Source organism: Podarcis filfolensis (genome assembly GCF_964270895.1).
Source record: "Podarcis filfolensis genome assembly, chromosome: 1".
Taxonomy (NCBI): domain Eukaryota; kingdom Metazoa; phylum Chordata; class Lepidosauria; order Squamata; family Lacertidae; genus Podarcis; species Podarcis filfolensis.
Window position 1 is genome coordinate 53898684 of NC_139604.1, and position 21954 is coordinate 53920637.

The window sequence follows — 21954 nt, forward strand, 5'->3', positions numbered from 1 at the left end:
ACAGAGCCCCACAGCTGTGTGGATACTGAGTAGCCTAGCCAGAGGAAAAACTGTCTCCCGTTTCCCTCCCTCAGGTAGGCGAGTTTGTGGTCACAGATTAGGTCCCAAGCATTAGGACACACATTTCAAAGAAAAGGACAAGACCAGAGTTCCAGCAAGTGGAAAGTTAACCAACTCTTTTATTCCCAAGCAGAGTGAAGCTGGCAATGGCACAGTGGTTGTGTATGTGTGTGCAAAAGTAAACGGGGGCCGTTTCTTCCCCGGTTAGGATCACAGTGAGATACTACTTCCCTGGCCCCACCTCATAAAGCAGGGATGTGGGGAGCCCAGAGCCCTCCTCGTGTGCTGGACCACTACTCTCATCATCTCTGACCATTCACCATGCTGGCAGGGCTGGAGATAGTTAAGAGCCCAGCGACATCTTGGGAGGCCACAGGGACCCCTGCGGCTTTAACAAGGGGTAGTGTTATCAAAAGTGAGTTGAAGGAAGAAGCAGAAGTGCCCTGCAGTATAAATCTTGGAGCTGTGCAGTCTTCAAGGCCATTTAGAGGTCTGAAATAAGTGGTTGGACAGAGCCCCACAAGAGCGCTGGTTGCCCCCCAGTGCAGTTCCATAGCTATGGAAAGAGATGGAGAGCCTGTGAAGCACTATAGTCTCTTAAAGGGATGGTCTCCCTCCTCTTTCCTGCCCTTCTCCCAGGCAGCTTTAAATTGCCACTTCCCACACCAGCTGCCAATAGTGCTTCAGGCAGAGGAAAGAAGCCCCCAACAATAGGAAGTGAACCTGTTTGGCCTTCAGGGCTCCATTTATCACTCCACTTATGAACAGAAGAAAGGCGGAAATGCCACAGCAAGGGTTTCACCCTGAGTTGGGGTCCATGTCTACGCTGGCCTGGCGAACCATCCGCCGGGACCGGGAGCAGGGCAAGGAAGAACAGAGGGCAGTGCTTTCCTCAGGTTTGGATTCCTGAGGAGAAGGGGACCAGAGCTTGTCTGGTCCTTCGGGATCTGTGTGTCCCTCAAACTCCTTGGCCCGGCTCACCACCAGGGCAGCATCAGCCAGCTGAGCCACAGAGAGCCGGTGTTGTAAGGCGGGCCTGCGGCCAAATGGGACAGGGCCCTCCATGCGCTGGACAACTTTGCGCACCCTGCCTGGTGCTGGGTAGTATGAAAGCTGCTTGCAGACATGGCGACGTCCCCGGTGAGCCCTCCGCCCACGTCGCCTGGCCCTGCGACCCTGAGCCTCCTCTTCCTCTGGCAGTGGCACCTTTGCTGTAGAGTCTGTTCCTGACCCTGAATTCTCTTCATTTTGGGGAAATGGCTCAAAGGTCACAGTCTTCTTCTTTTCATCATGAAGAAATACCTGTTGGAGGAAGAAGAGGTAGATTGAATGAGGGCCAGCAATTACAAAGGATTTTTCTTCATCCTGCCTCTACCATTCATCTTCGCATTAGCTGAGGTTTCAGATCCACTGATTTATGCTTTGCCATTTTGTTTCCCTTGTATGCCTTGAGGCTCCATTATAAGTTCCCTTACTCTTTCAACTTGCCTCTCTCTGGAAGCATGCCCTTACATGACCCTCTTACCTCTTCCTCAGCAGCACACTCTGGTACAGAGATGTGGCGTTCTGGGCTGTCCATTTCACTGATGCTGCGCATGACAGCATAGAGATTGATGCGTTCCCGCCTGAGCGTGGCTGGCTTCTCTGGCACTCTCATCGTAGCCAGGTGTCTTCGCACTTCCTCAGCTCCAGAGTCATCCGATGCCCCAGGTTCTTCTGTGGCCTGAAGACTGAGCCTGGGACTATCAGGAGGGTCCACAGGATGGTGAGGTTCTTCAGGAGGTTCCCGCAAAGGACGAAAGCAATACTGGGGGGTTGTCACTGGCTCCTCTGGTTCTTCTTCTGAGCTTAAAGTCTCGTAGTATGGGCTTCCTGAAGGATCACTGCTGGCATCACTTATATCTGGAGAATCTTCTGAGTGGGCATCTCCTGCCTTTTGTTCCCATAGGCTGCTGTGTCGGCTGTGTAGTAACATGAGGTGAACAATGTAAGAGATTATTCAGCAAGGAATGCTAAATAAAGAACCAAATAAAGAATGGACTTTGAATTACAGTGAGAAGCATTAATTACACATATTAAAGATAATCACAATGTCTAATTTTTGCTGCACTATTAGTGTGGGACAATTTTGCTATCAGTGGCTCCCTGTTTAAGATTAAATATCGTGTGCATAACAATACGAAACAGCCCTTTTTAACTGGAAGAAGTGCTTTGGAGTGGAAGGTGGAAATGGAGCAGATGGCATGGATGCCGGATCTTTTCCTTGCCACTCTTTGGCACCCCCATCATTTTTTCCCACACGGAATCTTTCCTGTTTGCCTTTGCACACAGGTGCTTAGAATCCCAGGAAGGGGAGATCTTCTTTGATCCCAATAGCCCCACTGAAAGTAGATTTTCCAGTCTAAGAGGATCATCATGCTGTTGCATGTAACATGTAGTTTGGCTCTTGGACAATAAAAACAAAGCCTTCTGCTGTGGTCTGATCAGGCTGGTCAGCTGCAGCTCCTATCAGTCTCCCTCACCCTCCCCACATACATACACAGTGACCAGACCTGCTCTCCCTCCCCTTGGATTTACCTTGCGTCCAGAATGCCCTGATAAAGCTCCAGCTGTCTCATGAATCCTGGATTGGGGTGGACAATTGGGCGTCGTTCCCGTACATGGGAAAGGGCCTGCTCAAGTGACCACCCGTACTCCTTCATGGCATATGCAATCACTGTGGAGCCAGAGCGGCTCACGCCCATCTTGCAGTGCACCAACACCCGAGAGCCTTGCGCCCTGTGGGGAATGAATATTTGCTATAAGCAGGGCTACAGCATCACCCAGGACAGTCATGAAATTCAGCATCCAGTTGCTGTACCTTCAGCCACGCGTAGGATACCCCAGCTTCTTGGCCTAACTCAACACTTGCCAAGGCATAGATTAGCTAAATTATGCTGAGGCCACTCTGCTGTGATCATGATGAATCCAAGCAAGTGACTATCATTGCTGCTTGGAAAACATTATGGTTGTTCAACAGCCAGTGTGGTGTAGTGGTTAGAGTGCTGGGAGGAGATGGATGAATTCAGCTGCTTGCTCTTCCAAACATGTAACTGGCTGTGTCAAATCTGACAGAGATCAAAAGCTAGGAACTGATGGCATCATACTTCTTAATGAAGTAGGGGGTGTATTGGGGCAACCCAGTATGATGGTATTATTATTATTATTATTATTATTATTATTATTATTATTATTATTACCAAGGGCTGTGCCAAATTCTCACCTACAAAATATTCTGGGGTGAAAGGAGAGAATGGGTTGACAGTCCTACCTGGTATCACAGGCCCTCTCAAACAACAGCTGACATTTCATTCAGGGAGGTGGGGGCTTTTTGTGACAAGAGCCCTCCTCTTCTACCTCAGCCCTTAGATTCCTACTGAAAAGCCCATTTCTGTGCCTACAATCCCGTTGACTAGATGGGGACCATGTTGGTAAGCCTAGCTTGCAATACATGAGTGCTGCAGCTGAAATCGCAACTACCATCTTGGTGTACACTTCTCACCAGGCAGCCGAAATGAAGTTGTAGGTTTCCTTCCAGTGTGGCAGTAGCTGTGAGGTTTCCTCATCGTAGAGCCGGACATTCATGTACGTAAAGTGCTCTGGGAAGAAGTTGTCAATCTCACGGGTGACATTAAGGATGTGGCTGACCCTGTAAGGCAAGGCAAGGAGTAATCGACAGAGAATGTGAGCAGCTCTTTTTCACCATGTTTTTAGCATGGCCTCAACTAACTAAACCATGTCCCATTTCCTAAACAGCCCCCACTGCAGTTGCTCAGTAACTCAGAGTCGGGTTGGAATGCATAGTAGAAATCCCTTCTGACTAGAAGGCAAGTTTACACGGAGAGGTGTGGCAAATGGTCATCTCAGTGTCCATGGAATCCAGGTCAGATGAAGTTCCCGAAGGTACTAGTCTTGCTCTCTGAGCAGCATCTTTTGGTGACATACCTGTTCCTTTGAAGCTCCTCAAAGTTGGCTGCATTCCATTCAGATCCCTGGGACAAAAAGGAACAACACCATGCACAGAGCTCAGTCCCAGGCGAGTGCAAATAGTTCACAAACATTCAGCCATCCTGCAATTGCTCATTAAATACTCAAAACCGAATACATTTATCCAAATCATGTGGTAGAGTCCCTCCTAGCTTATACCATTGCAGACTGGGCAGGTGAAGGAACTGAGGTTTTGAATATGCACCCAACAGGAAAAATTGCCAGCATGTAGAAAGATAGCAGAGAGTCATCTTCCTGATGTGCTTGGTTGTGATTTTTATGTGAGGGAGTAACCGTGAACCGCCATGAGACCTACAGGTATAGGGCGGTATACTAATTTAATAGCGCCTGTCCAGTTTCTTAGGTCAGCTTCCAAGGCTGTTCTGTATGTTCCACCACCTGTTGAGGCTAGACTGATGGCCACCAAAGATGGAGCCTTTTCAGTGCAAACCATCCATTTAGAATTGCAGCCTTAGCTGCTCGCTGTGATCTTCAACTTTGTATGAGGTAAAGAATATAAATCTGCTGCCCCATGCTATCTCTCAAGAAGGCCCTGTAGGTAGTATAAGGGAGAGGCTTTACAGGGTGCTTTGCTTCCTCTTATGGTGGAAGGGAAGGCAAAGCCTGGAGGCCTCAAAACAACAGCAAGGCTTCCATCTTCCTGCCATTCCAGGAAAGAATTTTGAGGACTCTTAAGTTGAGAGGAGGGACTGCTATTTTTAGGGGCTTGGAGCTCCAGTTTGCTGGCATCATGGATCCCTCTCCTGTACTTCCTCACCAAGTAGAGATAGTCAAAAATCCTGGAGGGCCGATCCATCTGAGCCATAATGAGAAGCATTTCATTGTCAATAAACTCCTTATAGTCGTTCAGGCTCCGACCGGCTCTCCGCTCCAGTTCTGTACGGATCTGCAGGAAGAGAGGGAGGGAGCTTGTGAGCGCCTGAGGTCGCTTTTGAGCCTGGCTGCTTTTTAATGACATGCCCATTCCCTGTCCCTCACCCATCACTCCAACCCCTATACATACCCCTGCTTTCCCACATTCCCTTCCCAGTCCCCGTTTTACATAACTTGCTCCCATACCCTCTCTCTCTCTCACACACACACCCTCACACACGTCTCCATTCCCTCACATTCTCTCTCCCCGCCCCCTCCTCCCTCACCCCCTTGGCCCAACATCCCACCTCCTTGGAGGTGATGTTCTCCAGGTCAGTGGTGGCCATCACCTCACGCAGCTTGGCCCGGATCATCCGCTCTGTCATCTCCTGTGCTGTCGGCCTGAGGCACAGAGACGGAGGGTCGGCAAAGCTCTTGGCTCGCCAGACTCTGCCCCAGACACCATGGCACGCCTAGAGCATCCCTCCCCCATTGGCAGTAGGGTTACAAATCTTGACACCGTGCCAAAGCTTTGCATTTCCCTAGATAGCTTTTACGCATTTGTAAATGTGCTCGTTCATTTATTGCATGTATCTCCTGAGCTTCCTCTGAGGGCCTTAACGATTACTCCCCCCCCCATCTCAATTTTATCCTCACAAGTTGCTGTGAGGTAGGTTAGGCTCTGACTGACCCAATATCACCCTGTGAACTCAATGGCTGGGTGAGAATGTTAACCTGGGTCTCTCTCAAGTACTAGTTTGGCACCCAAACCACTCCACTCCAGTGCACCACAAAAAGTGATGCTACGTGACTTGAACTGGGAGTGGGCTTTTGCTCTGATCTGTGTCTCTGATCAGCATCTCCCTCCCTCCCTTATTATTGCAAAAAACAAAAACAAAAACAAGGACCCTTCCCTTTCATGACCTACAGAAGAAGAACTTTCTGCACAGTAGTCCCTAAAACTGGCTAGCAGGGCCACCTGAAATGTCTTTGCTTTGGACTACTGCATGGTATTGAGTTCCACCTTGGAACCACTGCAGCTCTGCTGACTACATCATTCACAGCCTATAACCAGCCCTAGGAGGGGAAGGGCCATCACTGACTGGTCAGAGAAGGCTGCAGGAGAAGTGGGCCGCACAGATTCCAAGTCGGACATGGCTAGCCATTCATTAATACAGCTCTGCTCCGAGTTCACAGCCTTCTGATACCACTCGGTCCAGCTCAACGCACTGCCTCCTGGGAAATGGTTGTTGCAGACGGCTTCGCTGCATGCCTTGTGCAGCACTTGCAGCGCTGACCTGAGAGCAGAGATGACAATCAGATATCAGAGATGCGCTAAAAAATCCTCTGAAGGCTACCACTGCCATCAGAGAAATGCACATCTCTCTTCCCATTTTCCTCCATAATGCCCCTCTCCCAGCCTACCAAAAGCAATAGTGGCAACTATATCCTTGTTCCCCACATTCATCCTTTCCCACACATGTCCTTGCGCTTTTCACCCTACCTGACAGCCTTGCTTACCACATGGTCTGGACTGAAATGGGCTTAAAGATACGGGTCTGCCCCCCAGACGTCACACTGAAGCCCCTGGGGAAAGAGAAGGGGAGAGCAGTGTCACAAGTAACTTGGGAGTGCTCCACCTGAGATGCAGATATACGGAAAGAGACAAATAACAATGCAGTACTTGGCACGGTTGTGAAACTAGTTTGAGATCTTCCACTGTGCCAGGTTCCATTTGTAAGCAAAAAAAAAAGAGAATCTGATCCTTTTCTGCTCTTGAGATCTAAAAGTCAGGATGGTGTTGCTTCTTGCCTTGTGCAATGGCAAAAACCTTAATCTACGCATTCTAGAAAGGATGGCGCCAGCTGAAGTCAATATTTTAGGTACGCTTCTTCTGCACTGCTTAATCCTTCTAAAAATTCTCAGCCTTAGCAAATAAATTATTCTTCCCTCATTCTAACCATAAAGTTTTCTGCAGGGGACAAGTTAAATATGGAAAATTCTAACAACTCTACTGAGACCAGGCCAGTTGTCAGGCCCCACTGAGTTTAGTCTGTGATTACTTTTCCTCAGGAGGGGGCGGGGAGCCAGAAAAGTAAGTTGCAAAGCAGTATCTGTGTAACTCTGGAAGTTAAACAGGCAACTGCATTTTATGTGCGGTATTACGATGAGGCCTGTATTGTGGGTTTGCCCCTCAGCTGTTGGAATGCTCCTGTGACTTTCCTGACTATGCAGTGTAAACTAGTCTGGAGTTTCAGGGAGCTATTGATTTCCCTTCTGGACAAGGAAACCTGAAAGTCTGATTGCTTGCAGTTGTGGTTTAGTGACTGGCCAGTGTCCTGTTTGAGGAGTTCTGATTTTTTTTTGAAATGGCAAATGCATTGCCTAACAGAACACATGACTGGGGTGCGTGGGGACTGAGACAACAGCATGGGCATAGCCAAGGGGGGCAGCTGCCCCTCTAGATCAAGTAAAACAATAGAAATACTTAACTGACCAATCATATTGGTTCTGCCCCCCTAACAAAATTCCTGCCCCCCCCCAAAAAAATCCTGGCTAAACCCATGGGTAACAGCTCTTAGCACTGATAGCTATTCTGTTTGCTCCAGTGAGGTCCTAATTGTGAGAATGGCAATCTACAGCAGTGTTTCCCAAATTTGAGTTGCCAACTGTTTTTGGACTACAACTCCCATCATTCCTACCTAGCAGGATCAGTGGTCAGAGACGATGGGAACTGTAGTCTAAAAACAGCTGGAGACCCAAGTTTGGGAAACACTAACCTAAAGCTTTAACTACAAAGTTGAAGGTTTTCAGTTAAAGCTTAGGTCTGTGTCCCTGGATTGTAGTGCTTATCTCTGCATCACTGTGGGACAGGCACATTTTGCAAGGAAGGTGTGAGGATAAATACTTTCTAAAACCTTGTTCACCTTAAAATGACCTACAATACAGCCACTAGTGAAGATGGAAGGACTGGCTGTTGGAAGTCCAGGCTGGCCCTAGTCAAAGGAGTTCTCTTTGAGTTGCCTGCTGAGAAATGCGACCGGTGCATAATATTCATGGCAGATTTGATCCCATAACCCTGACTTTAATAAATCCTGGTCTGGGCCAGACACGGTGAATATGAAGTCTATGGGCATGCTCCAGTGCAGAGTTAAGTGGCTTAAGCTTGCGGTGGGTTGCGAACAGTTGGCCGTACCATTAGCCGGGGCGGTGGATTGCCTCAGGCGGCAGACTTAGATGCCATTGAAGGGTGGCAAAGTGTCTGCTTTTTATTTATCTATTTTTTCGTTGGAAGGTACAAATTGGATTTATGTAATTTTTTTGCCTGAACCCCCAAAATACATTGGGTTGGCCCTGAGCCCTAGTTAGCCCTCCATCATCATCATCATCATCATCATCATCATCATCTAGTTACAGGCAGGTAGCCGTGTTGATCTGCCATAGTGGAAACAAAATAAAAACAATTCCTTCCAGTAGCACCTTAGAGACCAACTAAGTTTGTTATTGGTATGAGCTTTCGTGTGCATGCACACTTCTGCAGATACACTCAATGTATCCGAAGGTGCTACTGGTCTCTAAGGTGCTACTGGTAGGAATTTTTTTATTTTGTTATCATCATCATCATCATCATCCTCATCATCATCCTCATCATTTATTTATACCCCGCCCATCCGGCTGGGTTTCCCCAATCTGGGCAGCTCCCATCAGATTAAAAACAGAATAAAACATCAAACATTAAAAACTTCCCTAAACATGGCCAATTAAGGCCCAGAGGTCCATCTCTTTGCTCTTTTATCCCAAAATATGGCCACTCAAGGCCTTTGTGCCTCAAGCTCAACCACCTTCAACTGCCCGAAGCTCTCCTGCTAACTCAGATGACTCTGCCTTTTACCCCCTTTTGCCCCTTATGCCTAGAACTGTTCTCCAGGAAACCTGTGTGAAGTAGACCTTCTTGGATTTCCTTCAAAACATACCTTTCCTGTGAAAAGTTTGGCATGAACACACATACCCTAGTCCTCTTCCATCATGGAACCAAACACAAGTATGACTCACTGAAATAAAGCTGTGCACATTAGTGGCTATTATTAACAACAACCATAAGATGAGACACAGCATGGGGCAGGCTCTCAAGGAGACTTTTTAAGAAAAAGAGACCATGCAGAAAAGAATGGTTGGTTTCCACTTCATACAGGAGGAAGAGACAGAAAAAAAACAAAAACCCTCCCGTAGCTATTCAGGACATAAGTGGTTTGTAGTCTGTGGAGACCATTTTCAAGTCAGATGAGAGAGCAGGCAGTGTTGGTGAAACTGGGCGAGGAGAAAAATAAACACACACCAAAAAAATGGCCTCTCACTATCTCAGTCTGTTTTGAGTATCCTAGTATGTTTGCAAAGCACAAAGCTTATATGAGGATTACTATTACATGGAGCATTGTGGGTGCCTGGTGGGGTTAGGTATTTCTCTTACCCATCGCCATCAAGGAAGACCTGAGTGTCACTCCAAAGTGGAAGCACCATCCCCAGCGTGCAGGCAGCCGAGCTGGGAGGCAAAGAGAGAAGAGATTAGGTAGCTACTGAAGGGGTTATTATAGTCCATGGGTAGGCAAACTAAGGCCCGGGGGCTGGATCTGGCCCAATCGCCTTCTCAATCCGGCCAGCGGATGGTCCAGGAATCAGTGTGTTTTTACATGAGTAGAATGTGTGCTTTTATTTAAAATGCATCTCTGGGTTATTTGTGGGGCATAGGCATTCGTTCATCCCCCCCCCAAATATAGTCTGGACCCCCACAAGGTGTGAGGGACAGTGGATTGGCCCCTCGCTGAAAAAGTTTGCTGACCCCTGTTATAGTCCCTGTGCTTGTCCTACAAACCTTCCCCATTCACCCCATCTGCACTCGCCTCTTAACCTGCTTTTCCAATAGCTTGATCAGCATTGTAAAAATCACTGATAGCAAAGCCAAGCAAGCATTCCAGAGCTGTGACAGAGGGGCTTGGCGAACTGCACTGCTATCTTCCATTCAGCTCCTTGATTTGGACGTCTTCCTGCGGCATGCTCGAGTGCCTGTGCCCTTACTGAATACATAAACAAAGGTTCTTCTGGAGCACAGACACTGGGAATGGGGTGGAGAGGAAAGACTGGGTGAAGGGTTGCCAAACCAGTTCGACCAGGGAGTAAAATACATTAAGGAGTTTAGATACACACACACAGTGAAGGACAGAAAGAAAGCACTCTGAAGCAAAGATGCTTTCGATAAGGGTTTTGAACAAACATCATGCAGAAAGAAAAGGGGTTGTGTTCTTCCAAGTGCATTTTCTTGGAAGCATGCCCCATTAATTTCAACGGTACTCGCCTTCGGCTAATGGTAATTTGGAACACAACCTTGGTTATTTGAAGCAGAGAATGTTCCCTGTTCTCTATGCATGCTTGTTCAGAAGTAAGATCCACTGCATTCAATGGGACTTACTTTCAAGGAAGTAGCATGCATCAGCCTGTAGTGTAAGAGACTTTCAGCACAATCCTAGTCATGTCTACTCAGAACGGAAGTCCTATATAATTAAATGGGGCTTATTCTCAGGCAAGTGGGTCAAGGATAGCAGCCTTATTGGGTATCTCATTTTGGTCCAAGCCTTGACGAAAGACATCATGAAGAGATACAAGGCAGGACAGTATAGACTGCTGGAAGTTTTCTAGCTTAGAAGTGCCTGGGCCCCACCCCTTCTGTATCTTCGTGCTCCTTCCCTTGTCCTCTCACCCTTCTTCAGGGAAGTCAACTCCCAGCAGCACCATCTCACTCTTGCTCTCCACCTCTGCTGCTGACACAACCAGCAAGTACCGGATCCGGTGAGCTCGAGCCGACTCCAGCCTCACAGCCTGGAGGAGGGAAACAAACATACAGTCCTTGCAAGACTGTCCTTGTGTGTGTCACCTCCACACATATGACAGTAAGATTCCACCACAACTGTTGGTGGTGCATTTGGCAGATGCAGGGATAGTTCTTTGTTTAGCACCACCAGCAACTTCTGAAAAAAATCCATGATTCCTGAGACCAATGCCATAGCTAAGTATCATATTGTTACTTGCGTGGAAATAACATAAGATAGCAACTTGGGATAATCCAAGTAGGCCTAAAGAGTGCCCCTTGTTTCTTGTCAGTAGTCATTTGTGCACTTTTCAGTACGAGAAAAAAGGTTTTGAGGAGAAACTCCATTTACATTTATCCAGAAATAAGTGCGTCACATTTTCATCTCTGAGCCCAAGAGCCCTGGCACTGAGGTTCTCAAAGCTATTAAATCATCCACTGAAAATCATATTATACAAGGCTTTTAGCACAAAATCATTAGGAAAATAGAATGGGAGTTTCAGAAAAAGGCCCCCCACCCCTAGATTAAGTGAATGCAGTTTGGCATTGTGTGGTAGGATCAGAGGGAAGAGCCTCTGGACCTAAGTGTTATGGGAGTGTTTTTCATATTTTTCTGCACACTTTCCACACTGGCAAATGCCATAGATCTTCAGTAGTTTTGCCAAGGGGTTTGGGGCATGTTCTAGGAAGACACACACAGAGAGGGGGCAGGTAGTGTCATTGTGGACCACTAGACAAGCATATGAGACCTCAGTATTGACTTGCCTGAACTGAGAGTATACTGGACAGATGCACGTTTATTTATTTAATTCTCCATTTTCCACACTGCAAGGGAAGATCCGCAGCGGGGAGCAAGCTATCTTTTAGGGCAGCTTGTCTGCTGCTACTGAACTTCCGAATGAGCCATGTCTGCTAAGCTCCCGAGAACATCAGCAGCTACCAGAAAGCAGCATGAGAACTGCTGCCTTCAGGAACTGCCCCAGGTACTTGGAGGCTGTTGTGACTCACTCTCTAGAAAAGAAAGAAAACCCAGCACATGCTACTTTGGAAATCTCCCAGCAGAGTCCCCAAAGCCAAAGCCGGGATCAGACTCGGCAGAGACGCCAGCTCTGGCTGTCTGCCCAAGAGAGCAAAAGCCCCGCAGGCCATAAATGGGGAAGTGGCTGCAGCTCCCGGCTGAATGTCTGCCTGAAAACCACATTCCTCAAGGAGAGGAATCCCTTGCCGCCCTGCTCTGAGCCTCCACAAGCATGGACAATGAGGCTCTCAGAAGCCAGGCCTCTCCAGCACAGAGTTTTGCAGCAGGAAGGCAAAGTGGAATCAGTTTATCACAGGACTCCCAGGCAAGAGGCAACACAGTTTCTAGAATCGCACTAAGAGGAGGAGAAAGGTGAAGATCAAGGTCAAGAGGAAGGAGTTAATAGTCGGGTGTCCACTCCACAGACCAGCTGAACTAGCCTGGGAGAAATTTGGGTCACTAAGGCGTTCTCACTGAGGCAGTAAACTTGTGCCCTTTCAGGCTTCAGGTGCGATCCCACGATGGAAGGATTCAGTCATGTGAATCCCACCCACAGCCTGAAGTGATACTGTCTAGACACAGGTTTACTGCCTCTTAGAACTAGGCCGGAGCCTGAGGGCACACACCTCCCTTTTCTGAAATATTGTCTGCAGAAAATAGCCCTCTTTCATTTCAGAACAGTTGCCTCTTGTGGCACGGCTTGCCTAACCAGGCCTGTAGGACAGCAGCAAGGCACACTGGGTACAGCTGGTGGTTCTGGACAGGAGGGCAGGACAGCACTTATGCCATTAAGGAAAGGAATCCCACTAACATACATTTAAAGCACAGCTATACCATCTTAATAGTCACAACTTCCCATGGAAGCTGCAATAAACAAAACAAATGCTCTGTGGTGATGAGGATGTTATTGTATTTGTTTGTTACTGTGCTATGTATTTTTTGTGTTTTTATATTGTAAATCACTCTGTGATCCTCGGATGGGGGGTGGTATAGAAATTTAATAAGTAATACATAGTTTACCAATCACAGACCTATAGTAAACAGCACCAACCAACAGGGCTCTTTGGGTGGGTGAAGCCATGTGCTTTAATTGTAATCTGTGGGTGTTACTACAGAAGGTCAACTCTGGTAGATAAGATCATTTGATGAACAGAATGAACCTTAAACTGGCCTGGCTTGGCAGCAGAAAGCTGGAATATTTTTTGTTCCAATAGTAAGCAATGCTGAGCCAGGCAGAGAAGGGAATTTGCCCTGAGTGTTGGGCCTTGGCAGGGTTGAGTGGGTGGAAATGGAGACCGTGCTGATTCCAGAACAGGAGGAGGGAAAAGGGCAAAGGCCCTGCCCCAAGCAAACTCTTTTACAAGGCAGTAAAAACACTGAACTCCATAACTGCCTGCTCCAGACTCTTTATCCGAAGAGGCACATTTTGTGGTCAGGCCAATTGCTTTCCTGTCTCTTCTCATCCACACTCTGCCGTATCTCCCTGCCCTCACAGTCTCACCAGCCGGATGCTGTCTTCTGGCCGCATCAACCCCACCATTTGCTGTAAGTGCTGCTCCTGTTGTTCAGCCGCGGCATTCTCACTCTTAGGCTTGTGGTCCAGGGGGGTGGCTGGGCCTTCCTGCACGGACTCCAGCTTTTCTTCTTCCTGCAGGAGCAAAGCAGCTCCTTTGACCATGACGAAGCTGTGGCTGAAAAGGGAAAGAAACGGAGATAGGTAGAAAAACCCTCTTGCTCCAGAAGGAGAGCTTGCCCCATTAAATCCTTCCTCATTCCAAGGGGAATGTAAGAAGCTGCCTTACCCTGACAATGATCCATTGAATTGAGCCTTTTCTACACTGTTCAGCAGCAGGTCTCTAGAGTTTTAGGCTGGGAATATCTCCCGGTCCTACCTGGAGACGCCTGGGACTGAACCTGAGACCTTCTGTATAAAAGGAGGTGCTCTTCCACTGAACTACGGCCCTTCCCCATGAACGCTTGGGAGCATTTGCAATTACAGAACAGTCACAAAATCTGAAGTAGTCCAAGACAGGCAGGCCTAGCCATCAAGGCAAACTAAGTAGGTTGTGCTAGCCCTAAGGCCTATTAAATGTATACAGAGGTGGCAGAATACTGCAAAATCAGATCAGATTTTAAAATAAAATGTTGAAAAACGTTGACTCTAAGGAATATATAACCAATATTAGCTATACTCAGCTGGAATACAAGCAAGCATTTTAGAAATTGCAACCTCTTTTTTTAAAAAAATGTCAACATTGATTTATTACCTACTTTTATATAAAAAAAGTGTAAGGCATTCCCCCCAAGAGTGCCCTTAGCCTTTTCAAAATATTTTTTTTTAACTATTTGCCAAATCTCTGCTTTTCTCACACTTTTTAAACAGAGATGTGTGCTCTAAAAATTACCACCAACCCCTGACAAAATACACAGAAAGGCTATGACACTCCCTACATGCTACACACTAGCATGTTTAACAGTGCTCCCATCATTTTTTTAAAAGCAGAGATTATCTAGGGGAAGCCATTTAGAGTGGAGGAGCAGTAGGGGAAGTGGGCAGTAGCCGTTCCCCCAGCCATTATTCCTCTGTTCACCTCAAACCCCCCCCCCCGCCCCACCTCAGTGCAGAGTTCAAAGGTGTTTGAAAAGATGGCAAGTTCCATTACAGAGGACGAGGGAATTAGATCCTTCCAGTTCACCAGAATTAGAGATCTTTCCAGTATACTGTACATTTATATTTAATGCACAGTATCCTCCCATGTATTCATTTGGTGCACATTTTCCATTGCAAGATAATTTATCCTATTCCCCACTCTTCTTTGCAAGGTTTTCCCCCTCTTTTCAGAGCAACAAACATGCAGCTGTTATGCTTTTGCTGCACACAATCTTGTCTCAAGATTGCACTTCTCTTGGGAAACTGTAATTCTTCCCTCCAATGCAATTGGGACTGCGGTGTACAATTTGGTTTTGCAAATGTCATGGGATATTAATGAGGAACACAACTCTCTCCTCCTCCTCACCGCCAAACACCCACATCAGTTGGTTGCTGTGGCTCAGGCATTGATAATCTTGAGTTTGGATTACTGCAGTGTGCTTTATGTGGGGCTGCCCTTAGCTTGCCCTGAAAGCTGCAACTGGTGCAAAATGCAGCAATTAGACAACTCACTGGGGTGCCTTATCACATGAATATTACACCACTCCTAAAGGAGCTGCATTAGCTGCCATTTAGCCACTGACCCAGGTTTAAGGTTTTGCTTTTGACCTATATTGCCTTAACAGTTTGGAACCGATTACCTGAAGGATCCCCTTCTCCTTGCTCATTACAATCAGCTATGGCACACGTTTATTGTGTGTTTGGCAGTAACCAAGAAGAGTCTTCTCTGTGCAGGCACCCTCTCTCCCTTCAGCTTAAAAAGGCACCAGAATATGCTCCTAAATGTTTGCTGCTTTTTGATTCCAGAGTATGGTATCACGATTTAAATTTACTCTGGGTCACTGTTGTCTTTTTAACCTGTAGCTTTTTTAATGGTTTAATTTGTTATGATATCTTTTGTAGTACGCCACTTTGGATGCTTCATGAAAAACAGGTAAAAATAAATCAACTATTTTTTCCTGTTTGAACTCCTACACTATATTTTTCTAGTGCAGGGGCTCTTGGTGCAGCACTAGTTGTTTTTTTAAAGTTAGAAGAAGAAGCAATGCTCCACCTTCCTGCACCGCCATTACCCACTGCACTGTTTTGGAATATTTATACTCTCTTCCTTCTGCATTTCTTCACAATGTAGCTGCAGCACTGGAACCATCTTTTAAAAAATAAGTTGCACAGTGCAACTTCCCCCCACCCTAATGCCTTAAAGGGGGGGGGGGATACTCTGGTGCTGGGTTCCTGCTACTGGGAGTAACACACTAAATCCAAAACATTTTTTTAATAAATTGTGTGAAAAAGCCCAGAAGCTGGTTTGGGAGGACCCTGGTCTTTTTGTTTGTATGTGTGAAGGGACAGGATTACAAAGGCTAGCTCCTTACCGTCGCTGCAGCTGTCTCTTCCGAGGAACATCTTCATCCTGCAAGGGAATTCCAGGTAGATCAGTCACTTCTGATCCAGAGCAAAGAAGAAGAAATCTCCTGCTCCAGATTAAACAATGTTCTAAGTTTCCACACATGTGGCACCAATCTCCTAGACACGGTCATTTCCACCAAGGGCTGTCCCAAGGCATTTTGCTTCCTGAGCCAAAGGGGCAAGATGCTGCTCCCCTTATTCCATATGCAGAAGCCAACCAGGCAGGCCCTTGAATATCACCTGAACTGTGGAGATGGGACAGCATCCTCCCTTGGACCAGAGGGAAGCAGGCTAGTTTGGGAGCTGCAAGGCAGATCACATGGCACACTCAGCTTTGTTTGCTCTGCACTCCTCAGCAAATGCTGCCCAAAACAGCCATCTTATTCTGCCTAATGGTAGAAGTGGACCTGCCACCAAGGTCTTCCAGAGGTAAGCAGGTCCACAGAGAGCAGGGGGCCCTCAGAGGGCTTGTTTTTCAGCCGGAACTCTCCGGAACTCAGTCCCGGCACCTCTCAGGTGGGCACCATTGCCATTCAAAGAGAATGAGGGAGGTGTTCATGGAGCGTTCCAGAACCTCTTTTTCTAGAAAAATGGCACTGACTCCTCAGAGGGCTAAGCTGGCTGGGAAACCCTCCCAGACTTGCACTGTCATGCCTCCTAGCCAACTGGGGACTCCCACCCCAGGCCTCAGACAAGCTCTGCATGGGCCTGGGGATAAAACAGTTTGACCCAGTTAAATCACTGAGGCTTTTACCTTGGTGGGACTTGGGAGTGATAACAGGCTGCCTTTCTTTCAAGTGATGAATAAGTTTATTTGTCTAGACCACAAAGCCATAACATACAGCAATGCACAAACATTGTAAATGCAGGCTGTAAAACCATAAAATATTCTACCATTTATTATTAAAATCATCTACCCTATGCACAGCTGAAATGTTTTAAGCTCACGCTTGCCAACACAAAAGGCATACAAAGAACGCACTGCTGGCGAGCACAGGTTTAAGGGCTTCTCTACACTTGCCTTTCCTCTGCTCTTTTCCAGGGACAGTCAGTGCTTCAAAAGTACGTGTCCAAGCAACTTTTTTTTTTTTTGCTCCAGAGCTTTCCCTGCAAAAACCTGCTCTTTAGTATTCAGTCAGAGCACATGTCAATCTGCAGAAAACCAGAATTGACATTTGCTCTGATTTCAGAGGGAAAGCTCTGTGGCAAATAAGGGGGGGGTGGAGAAACACACTTGGAGACAGAGCTTTAAAGCACAGACTTGTGCCTGGAAAGAGTGGGGCAAAAGGTAAGTGTGGACAAGGCCCAAGTTCTAGCGGGCTACACCCATGGCTGGGGCAGGTGGCTGGCGCCTTCCATAGAAACTTCAGAGCGATTCCTTTATACCAGAAGAACCAAACCACCTCACAATTGCGTTTGCACTGTTGGCTCTGCCATGGAAAAACCCAGCATGACATAATGTTCCTGTTCCAAGCTGTCCTTTCTGTGCCACAAGCACAGAACTGTTATGCCACCTCTGATCCTGAACATCAACAGGACTTCCATACAGGGCTATGTATTTTACAGGACCCAACCGATGGCCTGAGTTTGTGCATTGGTGTTTGTTTTGGATCATTTTTTATTATTTCAGAAGAGAGAAGGACCAAGTCTGAGCACTGAAGCCTAAGGTCTTGGAAGCCTTGCTCTGAATTCTGCAATTTCACAAGCAGGTTCCCAATTTATCTCAGCACCAAAAGGGTTAGAGATGTTCTCTTTTTATGAGGGGGGGGGAAGTAAAAGAAAGAACCCCAAATGTCTCATCATGCAGCTAATCAAATACTAAGGTTGCATGCTACAATTAGACACAGAATGCAAAGATCATCCCCCTTCACAGAAGCTGGCTTGGTTCTCAACCTTATTTGAAAGAGCTGTTGAAGCAGCTAGCCTTTCATTAGGGGCCTACAAGTCAGGGCTGGATCTGGGACCTATGGGCAACAAATTCCAGAAGGGTGCCATTTTCCTACCTCCAATTTCTTGTCTTTGTGTCATTAAAAAAAACACTTCAGAACTGAACAGAAGGTCACCATATTGATTTTCACTTCAGGTGGAAAACCTGGGCTGGCTCTACAGTGAATATGGGATTCTGCCATAAAAGGGATGCTTTTGTAAACCTGCTGGTTCTTGGCCTATATAAGAAGCTAGAACACTTGCTGAAGACAAAGGTGACCAGTTAATAACAATCATAGAATTGTAGAGTCGGAAGGGACCCTGAGGATCATCTAGTCGCCAGTATTATTATCCCTGCACTGTAGATGGTGGGGCTGAGGCCAAAAGAGAGTGGCTTCTCCAAAGCTACAAAATGAGTTCCCTGCTAAGGCAAGGGTCAAACCAAGGACTTTGCAGCTCAAGCCGTTAGCTACTACACTAATTCTTAGCATTCTGCACCAAGCCTGGACATCTTATGTCCCACTAAGCTGAGTGTTCCCTGCGGACCACATCTATGGGCTGAGAGGTGCTCTCCACCATGTTTTTTTGTAGGTCCATATCCCATATAAGCAAGAAACTAGAAGATTGTGTGTGTTTCACAATCTGTGATTGGTGGTCTGTGTTTGCCCTGGTGGATCACAAGCTGTGCAGACCTGCACAATGTCACAGTTTCACAGCTGAGGGCTCGTGGGTGGGTGGGAGGGAATCCAGCTTAGAAATACACAGTGTGGTTCCATTTTAGGACACTGCTAGACTCCCGTCTCCTTGGAATGGTTGCAAATATTTTCCTGGAGCGGCCTTGAATTCAGGCTCTTGCATAACCTTATCTATGTGATTCCCAGTCTGTTGGCAATTTCCTGTGACATTTTTAAGCATGGAAAAAAACACAAACCTTGTCCCTGCCACTTCCTAATTGCCAGCTCCTTGCACAATATCTAATTACGCTTGAAACGCAATCAGCCCAGCAAACTGCCAAGCTTGGGGTATGAGAACTCTGGCGCTAGGCACCCCAGTGCAAAGGGACACAGAAGTATCTCAGGGTTGGTGTTCCGGTGTTCCGGGGTGGGGAAATCTTGCTTTTCTGAGGCTATTATGCAAGGGATATTTTTTGCTGCCTTCCACGGGCCCCTGACGTTGCAATCTGCAAGGAACCGGCAGGAAGTGGCAAGTTGTGAAACTCCCTGACAAGTCACTTATTAATGCCCAGTTCTCCTACACAGGATCCTGAGCTGTCAAGAGCTGATTAGAGGAAGAAAGGGGGAAGGAGTAAGGACTGGGGAAAGCAGATCTGTGGGGACCCAAGCAAGGAAAGGCAATTGACCACTGTGGCATGCGTTTGACAGGCTTCCTTACATGGAGAATTGAGAGAGAGAGTTGATCAGGGAGGGAAGGAATCCCACAAGAAGGCATCCTGTGTGGGGCAGAGAGGCTCAGGCCAAAGGAGATGAAGGGGCGTTTCACAGCTGGCCCCTGCTCTCTACAGCAGTCGCAATGAGGAGGGACTGTGAAGCTCCAACATTCTGGCTTCACGCAGCCAGATTATTCCACTCTATATGAACCCCACATTCCACTCACCCACCCACCCAGGAAGGCTACGAGTTGTGCAAGCACCCAGCCCAAGGAAGATGCTGGTAAAATGCCTCCAGCATACCTTTCTGGGGATGCCACATACTCAAGATCATGCCTTTGTATGCCTCTCCTGCATACAGGCAACCCAGAACTGTTTACAATAAGGTTACCAGATGTCCCCGTTTCAGATTTACAAATCAGTCCCTTGACAAAATCCACTGAATTTGACTGAAGTTGAAACGTGTCCCTGGATTCACTGAAAAAAATCTGGTAACCTTAGTTCTGTAGCCACAGCTACCAGCACAGAGGTAGTTGCTTCTGCTTGGACATTTTAATACTGCTCCATAAGAGGTGTTAACATAGGAAGCTGCCTTAGACCAAATTAGACCATTGGCCCACCTAGTTCAATATTATCTCTACGTGGTCTGGCAGTGCCTCTTCAGGGTGTCAGGCAGGGGACATTCCCAGTCCTGTCTGGAAACTCTGGGAATCGAACCTGCAGGCGGAGCAGATGCAGTCTAGAACATAAGAAGAGCCTGCTGGATCAGGCCCAAGGCCCATTTAATCCAGCATCCTGTTCTCAGAGTGGCCAAACCAGATGCCTGCAGAAAGCCTGCAAACGGGGCACGACAGCAACAGCAGCTGAGGTTTCCAGCAACTGGTGTTCAGAAGGATTGAGGCAGAACATAGCCATCATGAGGATCTACAGGCCTTCCCCTACAAATGATGGCTTTAAAAAGAAGAAAAAAACCCATCCTTTTGACACTCTGTGACTTACACTGAATGCAAGTATGACAGAACAGCTAAGTGGGGTTCGTGTTTCAGGTTGAGACTGGCCCACTTTGAGCGGCAAAGGTGGGAAACACGAGTCCCTGATGCAGCAGGTAAAGAAATCCTACATATAAGAGTGGAAGACCGTCGTTTTCTTTTCCTATCCCACTCCTGCTACTGCTTCACCCCAGGGAGCTCCCTCTACTGGGAAGAAGAGACTAGAGACACGGGGAAATCTGTTGCCTGATCTTTGGCGCTTGGGCCCCCTTCTCTGCGCAATACCGCCCCCCACCCCGCGCAAGCCAGTCCTCCTTCCGACAGCGCCCCTGCAGGGAGGTGCGAGAACAAACGGCCAGATCCTTCGGGGCCAAAATGGTGCAAGGTGCAGTCGCTTGCACAGCTCAGCATACGGCTTGCAATGGGAGAGAGAGGTGGCGAGAACGGGGCACACGATGGCGCAGCCGTCGAAACAGCACCCCCCGCCAGCCCCAGAAAGGGGATGATGGATCGCAGCCGTGCCTAAAAGAAGAGCCGCTGCTGTGTGGGTCCCGTCGGGGGATCAGGGTGGGGTTCTCTTGGGGCGGCTTGAGGCTGGGCTAGAAGCGGCGTGCGAGCTCACCTTGCTGCCGGTGGGTGTAGAGTGGCCGCTCTCCGACGGGGAGCGACAGACGGTCACCAGCGCCATGCGCGGCTTGCTGCGCCCTTCCTCCGCTCGCAGCGCGTGGGGAGCCGACGGGGAAAGATCGTGCCACTCGGCGCCGCTGCCGCCGCTGCAGACAGCCTCCAGGGGGCGGGCGTGCCCAGCCTTCCGCGCACTCCCTGGGTCACGCCAGGGTGGGACCTGCCGGCCGTAAACTTTCTTCTCCTGCTCCCGGCCGCCTTAACCAGGAAGCTCAAGGATGCTGCGCGGCGGAATCGCGCACGTCCTTGGCGGGAGGCTCTTAAAGGAACCAGCCCCAAGACGCGGGAGGGTTTTCCCCAGCCAGGAGCGGAGGTGGGAGGAGCGTCGGGCTGCTCAGGGCTCGCTTCCCCAAGCCGCAGTGGCACCCTTCCATCACAGGGACCAAGGCTCAGCCCCGGCACCTATTCTGAGTGCTGCTAGGCTTGCGTATGGTGGGAAGCGGGGTAACAAGCGCCTCTGAGCAGAGGTGCCAACTTGAATGAAATATGGGGGGTAAGCCCCGACCCACATAATCGATCACATGGCACGCACAGTATTTGAATGGCAAAGCCCATCAACTTCTTTTTTTGGGAGGGGGCCGCTCAAATATTTTATAAAGGGGGGCGGTGAAGGGACCACAGCGGCCCCTAGGAGTTGGCTCTTATGCTTCTGAGGATGTGCAGAGGTTGCTGCAGCTGCTGTGAGTGTTGGTGCAGCCGTGTGAAACGGAGGAGGCTCTCTTCCCGTTGTGGCCTGAACATTAGGGAGGGCGGCGGGCACCGTGTTTGTTCGTTTGTTTTCATGCATGCAGAGTTAAAATCTCAGCTAACACCAGAGTCGGAGCTTAAAATGGAAACCTAACGCCTTGCCGCTGCTGCCAGCCCCCCCCCCCCGCATATTACTACAATGACTCAGCAGGTGGTCGAGCGAAAAGCCGAACATCAGAGGCTGGAGAAGCAGCAAAGCGCCCCCCCCCCATCAGGCACGACGGCCGCATGGAGCCCACTGCCACCCCCGCTGCATATCGGGATCCAAAAAGCAGCCTTCCTAATCCATAGCACAGCTACCCACAAGCGCCGCCCTGCAAACATCGC

The 21954-nt window shown here is 48.2% G+C and overlaps 1 protein-coding gene across 1 annotated transcript; it reads right to left on the bottom strand.

Moving 5' to 3' along the window:
• Nucleotides 1-159: 159 nt before the first annotated feature.
• On the bottom strand, nt 160-21143 carry SSH3 (slingshot protein phosphatase 3). Its single transcript, XM_083620438.1, has 14 exons — nt 20819-21143; nt 15861-15898; nt 13339-13528; nt 10712-10830; nt 9428-9499; nt 6481-6546; nt 6063-6257; nt 5268-5361; nt 4865-4993; nt 4045-4091; nt 3602-3748; nt 2638-2838; nt 1586-2021; nt 160-1362 (listed from the first exon to the last, which is right to left on the bottom strand). Exons 1-14 carry the CDS (start codon nt 20882-20884, stop codon nt 859-861), a joined length of 2304 nt encoding a protein of 767 aa, XP_083476564.1. The 5' UTR covers nt 20885-21143; the 3' UTR covers nt 160-858.
• Nucleotides 21144-21954: the final 811 nt, after the last annotated feature.